This window comes from Dermochelys coriacea, chromosome 24, assembly GCF_009764565.3.
Source record: "Dermochelys coriacea isolate rDerCor1 chromosome 24, rDerCor1.pri.v4, whole genome shotgun sequence".
Lineage (NCBI taxonomy): Eukaryota > Metazoa > Chordata > Testudines > Dermochelyidae > Dermochelys > Dermochelys coriacea.
This window is the reverse complement of record NC_050091.1, coordinates 16,707,283-16,715,615: the sequence shown is the minus strand read 5'-3', so window position 1 is coordinate 16,715,615 and position 8,333 is coordinate 16,707,283. Positions and strand designations below refer to the sequence as shown.

Sequence of the window (8,333 nt, the reverse complement as noted above, 5' to 3'; positions counted from 1 at the left end):
CTCGCCAGCTCCAAGTCCCCAATCCACAGGGAGAGGGGAGGATGGAAGCCGTGGCTCTGAGCCCACCCCCGGTCCCCAGGAAATCCATGCAAGACTGTATGGGGAAGGGAAGCGTGATGAGGCCAGTGGAGTTGGCTTTTTCTGAGCTGGCCCAGCCCTGGAGCCCCAAACGGTGCACAGCACTTGTAATTAAAGACCAGGCCTGTTGACATTCCGTGGTGAGCATTCAGCCGGCTCACTGAGCAGCCCTACTGCACAGCAAGAAGTCTCCTCTTTGAACAGAGACCATATTACTTACTTCAGAGTCGCAGCCGTCTTAGTCTGTATTCGCAAAAAGAAAAGGAGGACTTGTGGCACCTTAGAGACTAACAGATTTATTTGAGCATAAGCTTTCGTGAGCTACAGCACACTACAATGAAAATGTAGGTTTTGCACTTAGGAATGCAAAGTCCCCTCAGCAATGGCTGTAATACCAGAGCTACAGGTTCATATATTTCTCACTTATGGGAAAGTCTTTTCCTCTGACACAGCTCCTTGCTAAGAGCTAATTACCTCCAGAAAGGAGAGTAGTTGGCTGCCAGCTTCTTTCTTAAATGCTAGGAAGGGACAATGAATATTCCTTTAGTAAATATAAGCCAAGAAATACTAGGGAACTCAGTCTTTAGATCTCCCTGCAGAGCTGAGGAATTGCTGCAAATATAAGAAATTATAAGAAGCTGGTAACAGATATTCAGAATTTATGTGGAAATTATGACCAGTTAATTTCACATGAATTCATCCATCCCCATCCCCACCCCCATCATAAAATACAATAAAATAAAATTTCTCTCCATGGAATTTCTGGAGCTTGCTCACAAGAAGGAACACAAGAATCTCTTCACATGAAAGTGCAGCCATCCACCCTGCTTCCTCTGGGTAGGCTATGTGGAGTTAGGGTGAGAGTTACTATTCATAGGGCTCTAGAGTTTGGATTACTATGGGTAGGCCACTTGGAGTTGGGGTTAGGGTTCGTACAAGTAGGCTACGTGAAGTTAGGATTAGTGATCCTATGGGTTGGCCACTTATTCTTACCTTAGAGTTCCTATGATTAAGTCTCCCTGCCCTAGGGTAAGGGCTTGTATCAGTAGGACTTCCCATACTAGGGTTAGGGGTCCTAAGGGTAGCCCTTGTGGAATTAGGATTAGGGTTTCCATGGGACGGGCTCTCCACCTGGAGGTTAGTGTTCATTTGGATAGGACTCCCCTCTCTACGGTTAGGAATCTTGTGGATAGCGTTCCCCGCCCCAGGATTAGGGTTCCTGTGGGTAGGATCCTGGCCCTACGGCTACAGTTCCTATTGGTAGGCAACTTGCAGTTAGGGTAAGGGTTCCTATGGGTAGGCCAGTAGGAGTTGGGGTTAGAGTTCCAGTTGGTAAGGCTCTCCGCCCTAGAGCTAGGGTTCCTATGGGAAGGCCACCTGGAGTTAGGGTTAGGTTTCCTATGGGTAGAGGTCCCTGCTCTTGGGTTAGGGTTCCTATGGGTAGAGATCCCAGCTCTCGGGTTAGGGTTCCTATGGTTGGGGCTCCCTGGCCTAGGATTAGGGCTCCTATGGGTAGGTCACTTGGAGTGAGGATTATTGTCCTATAGGTAATGCTCCCTGCCCTAGGGTGGGGCTCCCTATGAGTAGGTCTTCAGGGTTAGGGTTCCTCTGGGTAAGGCTCCCTGCTGAAAGGCAACTTGGAGTTAGCGTTAGGGTTCCTTTGGGAAGGGCTCCCCGCCCGAGGGTTAGGATTTATGTGGGTAGGTCTCCCTGCCCTACAGTTAGCATTCCTGTGGCTATGGCTGCCTGCCCTAGGATTAGGGTTCTTATGGGTAGGCCATTTCAGGTCAGAGGGTTATGGTTCCTATGGGTAGGCCACCTGGAGTTCAGGTAATGATTCCTATTGACAGAGCTCCCCGCCCTAGTGCAAGGGTTCCTCTGGCTACACCACTTGGAGTTTGTGTTAGGTTTTCTATGAGTAGGCTACTTGCAGTTCTGGGTTAGGGTTCTAATGGGAAGGGCTCTCCGCCTGAGGGTTAAGGTTCCTATGGATATGCTACCTGGAGTTAGGGTTAGGGTTGCTATTGGTGTGGCTTCCCGCACTAGGATTATGGCTCCAATGGGTAGGGGATCTCCAACCAAGGGTTAGGATTCCTATGGGTACAGCTCCCTGCACTAGGGTTAGGGTTCCTATGGGTAGGACTCCACACCCAAGGTGAAGGTTCATGTGGGAAGCACTCCCAGCTCTAGGATTAAAGTGCCTGCATGTAGGGGTTCCCACACTAAGGTTAGAGTTCCTTTGGGTAGGCCATTTGGAGTTAGGGCCTCCAGCACTAGAGTTAGGGTTCCTATGGGTAGGGCTTCCCGCCTGGGGTTAGTGTCCCTGTGGGTAGGGCTCTCTACCGTAGAATTAGCATTTCCATGGGTAGGCCTCTTGATGGTAGGGTGAGGGTTCCTTTGGGAAGTCCAGTTGGAGTCTGTCTCTGGTGCTGCCTGGTGGAGGCAAGGGGAAGGTGAGCCCTTAGGAAGGGAGATGAGCCCCCAGAGAGGAGATTCTCCATCCAGGACTGCTACTCTGGCAACCTCAGGACTTGATCCTATGACCCCACCGGTGTGATACCGCAGCTTGCACTAAGCCCTGGAGGGCTGGAGGCAGGCCTTAGCACTGCCTGGCTGAGGAAGGGGGGAGGTGAACCCTGAGGAAGGGAGATGAGCCCCCAGGGAGGAGATTCTGAGTCTGAGACCCGGGAATTAGCAACCACAATTCCAAGTAGCCTACCCACAGGAACTCTAACACTAGGGAGGGAAGCCCTAGTCACAGAAACCCTAACCCTAGCCCATGGAGCCCTACCCATAGGAACCCTAACCTTAATTCCAAGTGGCCTACCCACAGGAACCCTAACCCCATAGCTGGGACCCTGACCCGCAGGAACCCTAATTCTAGAGCTGGGACCCCTACTCACATTAACCCTAACCCTAGGGAGTGGAGCCATAACCACATTAACCCATAAGAACCCTAACCCTAGTGTGGGAAGCCATACTCATAGGAACCGTAATCCCAACTCCAAATTGCCTACCGATAGGAACCCTAACCCTAGGTTCGGGAGCCAAACCCAAAAGAACCCTAACCCTAGTTGGGGCACCATACCCATAGGAACCCTAAATTTATGGTGGGGTATATTCCATTGGAACCCTAACCGTAGGTCAGGGAGCCCTGTCTATGGGAACCCTAACCACAGTGCTTGGAGGCCTACCCCCAGGAATCCTAACCCTAGGGCAAGGTTCCTTACCCTTAGGAACCCTAAACCTAACTCCAATTGGCCTACCCATAGAAACTGAAGCCCTAGGGCCAGAAGCCCACCCATAGGACCCCTAATCCTAGGGTGGGGAGTGCTACCCACAGGAATCCTAACCTCTGGGCTGGGAGCCCTACCCATAAGAACCCTAATCCTAACTTCAACTGGTTTACCAATAGGAACTCTAACCCCAACGCCAAGTGGCCTAGCCACATGAGTTCAAACCTTTGGGCTCAGAGCCCTAATCACAGGATCCCTAATCCTAGGGCGGGGAGCCCTACCCATAGGAATCCTAAGCATAGGGTTGGGAGACCTACCCACACAAACCTTAATTTCCGGGTGGGTAGCCGTTCCCATATGAAACCTAACTCTAGGGCGGGGACCACTACACATAAGAACCTTAACTCTGGAGCTGGGAGCCCTATGCACATGAACCCTAGGGCGGGAATAGGATCCTTAACTCTAACTCTGAATGGGCTACCCACAAGAACCCTAACCCTTGGATGGGAGCCCTTTCCATAAGAACCCTAACCCTGGATGGGGAGCCCTATGCATAGGGACCCTAATCTTATCTCCAAATGGCCTTACCATAGAAATCCAAACCCAAGTGTTGGAGTCCAACCCATAGGAACCCTAATTCAAGGGAGGGGAGCCTAATTTATAGGAACTATAACCCTAGCTCCATGTAGCCTTCTCACAGGAACCCTAACCCTAATTCCAAGAGGCTTACAAATAGAAATCCAAACCCGAACTCCAGGTGGCTTACCGATAAATACCCTAACCATAGGGCAGGGAGCGTACTCATAGGAATCCCAACCTGAACTCCAGGTGGCCTAACCGAAAGAACCCTAACCCTTGGGCTGAGAGCTCTATCCATAGGAACCTGGACTTTCTTTTTGTTATTTTCACAAACTGATCTACCCCAAATGCTCAGTAGAGAGCTAACTGCTTTAAAATGAAGAGTCTCAGAGAAAATTTTTCCCAGCAATGATCACTAATAAGTTTTGCTTTGTTTGTAATTTTTACCTACCGATTTCTTCCAAATGATGAGGACAGAATCCCAATGGCTTTAAGATGAAGCTTCCATGAGAAATTTGTCACAATCACTGATAAGTAATGACTTTCTCTTTCTTTCTAATTTTCATGAACCGGTCTGCCCCTAATGCTCAGGATACTGTCCTAACTGCTTTAAAATGAAGATATTCCAAGAATTTGTCTCCCAAAATGATCAGTAATGAGGTTTCCTCTATTTGTTATTTTCACAAACCGAGCTCTTCCAAATGATCAGTCCTGAATCCCAATGGCTTTAAGATGAAGATTCCATGAGAAATTTGTCACAAGCACTAATCAATAATCACTTTCTCTTTTCAGAGTGGCAGCCGTGTTAGTATGTATTCGCAAAAAAGAAAAGGAGTACTTAGAGACTAACCAATTTATTTGAGCATAAGCTTTCGTGAGCTACAGTGCATTTCGTCAGATGCGTTTTCTCTTTGTTTGTAATTTTCCCAAACCGATCTACCCCAAATGCTGAGGACTGTATCCTCACTGTTTTAAAATGAAGATTCAATGAGAACTTTTTTCCTCAGCAATGATAAGTAACGAGTTTTGCTTTGTTTGTAATTTTCACAAACGGATCTCTTCCAAATTATGGGGACAGAATCCTAACGACTTTGATATGAAGATTTCATGAAATTTTTCACAAGCATTGACCATTAATGACTTTTTCTTTCTTTCTAATTTTCACAAACCGGTATGCCCCTAATATGCAGGATAGAGTCCTCATTAAGATAAATATTTCTGAGCATCCGATGAAGTGAGCTGTAGCCCACGAAAGCTTATGCTCTAATAAATTTGTTAGTCTCTAAGGTGCCACAAGTACTCCTTTTCTTTTTCGAATACAGACTAACATGGCTGCTACTCTGAAATATTTCTGAGCAATTTGTCAGCCACATTGATCAGAAATGCGTTTTGCTTTGTTTATAATTTTCAGGACCCAATCTCTACCAAATGATCAGGACAGAATCCTAATGGCTTTATAACGAAGATTCCATGAGAAATTCCTCACAAGCACTGATCAGAAATTATTTTCTGTTTGTAATTTTTAAGAACCAATCTCCCCCAAATGCTCAGGATGCTTATTTCAAATGAAGATTCTCTGAGAAATTTGTCACCCACAATGATCAGTAATGAGTTCTGCTTTTTTTGTAATTTTCACGGTCCGATCTCTTCCAAACTGGGGGCGCTCCTCCTCTGGGAGGAGCATCAGTACTTGGGCAGTGGTATTAATGCTGCAGCAGTGACACTGAGAAAAGCAAGAGCGTCGGTGCTGGGGGATACTAATGAAAACCCAGTATTCTCTGGGAGGAGAGCTAATACCCTGAGAATAAGGCAGGGGCTTTAATACTCTGGTGGGAGTAATTATTATTACCCTTCCAGGGTAATAATGTTCTGAGAGCATTGGTACCCAACATCTGTGGTGGGAGGATTAATACTTTCTGGGCTGATAATGCTCTAGGAACGTCAGTAGCCTATAGCAGTGAGAGGAGCACTGATAGTCTCTGAGGTATTAATACTCTGGGAACACTGGTGCCTGCTCTCCCAGGGGTACCAATGCTGTACTACCCTGGCAGGCTGCTGTGACAACGGGGCCCCACCAGCCCTTCCAGGGGAGCGGGAGGGCTGTGGGCTGGGGTGCCCAGTGGGGATGGGGGGTGCCTGAGGATGAGGGGTTCAGGGGCTGATCCCCCACCTCCAGGTCCCAGCAGGTCCCAGACCACGAGCTCTCCATCCATAGGCGGAAACGGACAGTGCTCGCCCAGCCTTCCTCACTGTGTGCCAGGCTGCCGGCTTCCCTCTCTACAAGGTGAGACGCACACTTGGTGGAGCAATGGGGCAGGGAGAAGGAATGTCTCCCCACAGGATGGGAGTGAACCCCTCCTCTATGAGACCCTCTTCTGGGGAAAGATGGGATGGGGGCCCTGGAGGAGAGGGTGGGGCAGGAGCACCCCCCTAGTTTATTCTGCATTAAACCTCCCCAGAGCCCCATGGGGGGTGATCTGGGGGGGCAGGCCCTGTCTCCCCTCACCCCCTGTCTCTGTCTGTCTCTGCCCTAGGCCCCAGAGTACCTCCTGCCCCACATGGCTGAGCTGAAGAAGGAGCTGCTGGCCCTGCATGCCCAGCTGGGTTACAAGAGCCAGGCACTGGCCCATCTGCAGCAGCACCAGGACTCCCCGGGGACCAACGAGCAAGGTGAGCTCTCCCCATGGCTCCAGCTGGACGGGGGACACCCCCCAGCCTGAGGACCCTTCCCAGGGTCTGCATAGGGCACCCTCCTGGTACACGAGCCGGCCTGAGGGGTGGCAGGACCATGGCATCCACCCAGCACAACTCAGCACCCCCCAAGCCATAACTTCTCTGGGCCTCACCAATGTCTCACAGAATATCAGGGTTGGAAAGGACCTCGGGAGGTCATCTAGTCCAACCCCCTGCTCAAAGCAGGACCAATCCCCAATTTTTGCCCCAGATCCCTAAATGGCCCCCTCAAGGATTGAGCTCACAACCCTGGGTTTAGCAGGCCAATGCTCAAACCACTGAGCTATCCCTCCCCCTAGCCCTGGTGCAGGATCTGTGGCACCACGACCAGGAGCAGGCCAGAGCCCTGGGGCCGCGGATCCAGCTGGTGACCGAGCAGTGCGGGCGCCACATCGAGCGCTGGCCCAAGGTGCAGGCTGCCATCGACGCCTGGTGAGGAGCCCCCGCCCACCTTGTTTATGGGACGTCTTGTTCTGCAGAGGGGGGAGGCCCTGCCCATCCTGTGCTGGGGGCGTGTCCAGGGTTGGTTCTCCCCTGCCTGGGGTGGGGACTGTGAGGAAGAAGGGGGCTTGCTCAACTGGTGGGGGGGCACAGGAGGGACTGATCGGGGGGTGTTGGGGGCTGGGGTGGGAAGGAAGCGGGTGGCCCGGTGCCTCTGGAGAAGGGGCGTACCTAGGGAGAGGCGGGGGGGCATGTGCCATGAGGGAGGATGTTGGTGGATGGGATTGTGCGAGGGGGGTAAGGGTGGATGCGGGGGTGTCTTTGCTGGGGGGGGAGTTGTGAGGGGCGGGACCAGAAGGAGCCATCTCACCCCCTCCATGTTCTCTCCCCGTCCCTGTGTTCAGGTGGGAGCAGCCGGGGCAGTTCTCCCTGCCTGCGGAGCACCGCCAGGGCCTCACCTTGCAGCAGTGGCTGGAGCGTTGGACCCTGGCCCTCAAGACCCTCCAGCAGCACAGCACACCCGCCCCCAAAGGGGTGCACAAGGGGGTAGAGGTAGCCACACCCAGGTTAGGGAAGGAGTGCGGGTGGGACACGCCTATCTGGGGTGGAGTTATTGGAGGCCTAGCCTAGCCCCTCTTCTGCAAGGTGGGGGGTCAGTGTTAAGGGGTGATCAGATGCTGGTAGTGGGAGGGTTGGTGGGGCTGAGCGGAGGTGGGGGAGCGGTGTCAGGTGTGGGAGGGATCCCACGTGGGTTTTGTGGCGTTCTGTAATTCCCATTGTTCTGAATAAACTGACTAAATGCACACTCAGGTCTATGGCAGGGATTGGGACATAGGGCCTTTCCCCTCTGGGGGATGCCAGCTCCGACCTGCCCCAGGGCAGGGATTGGTAGGCTCAGGTGGGCAGGGAATGGGGCACGGGGCCTTTCCCTTCTGGGGGGCTCTGCCTCTGACTGGGCCCCAGGGCAGGGACTGGCTGGCTCAGGTGGGTGGGGAATGGTCCCCTGCTAGGGGGCACCAGCTCTATCTGGCTGCTCCAGGCTGGCTTGGCCTGTGGTTCTACCTGGACCATTCTGCCCTCCCTGGTGCCCTCCCCCAGGGGCCAGTAGAGAGGGCCCTGTCCCAGGCACCTGAGCCCAGGGATTTATTCTTCTGCTGAGGTAGCAAAAGCCCCGGCTGCATCTTCCTCGCCTGCTCTACCCGGCGCAGCCCCCTTGGGGCAGGGATTCCACCCCTTAGCTCGCCGCCCTGGCTGGGGCCATCCCCT

General features: G+C 52.3%; 1 protein-coding gene across 1 annotated transcript; it reads left to right on the top strand.

The window, feature by feature from the left end:
- The first annotated feature begins 6,055 nt into the window (after positions 1-6,055).
- HAUS5 (HAUS augmin like complex subunit 5) lies at positions 6,056-7,965 on the top strand. Its single transcript, XM_038382417.2, has 4 exons — positions 6,056-6,177; positions 6,428-6,563; positions 6,926-7,058; positions 7,472-7,965. The coding sequence occupies exons 2-4, from the start codon at positions 6,452-6,454 to the stop codon at positions 7,695-7,697; spliced, it is 471 nt and encodes a 156-aa protein (XP_038238345.1). The 5' UTR covers positions 6,056-6,177; positions 6,428-6,451; the 3' UTR covers positions 7,698-7,965.
- The last annotated feature ends 368 nt before the right edge of the window (positions 7,966-8,333 follow it).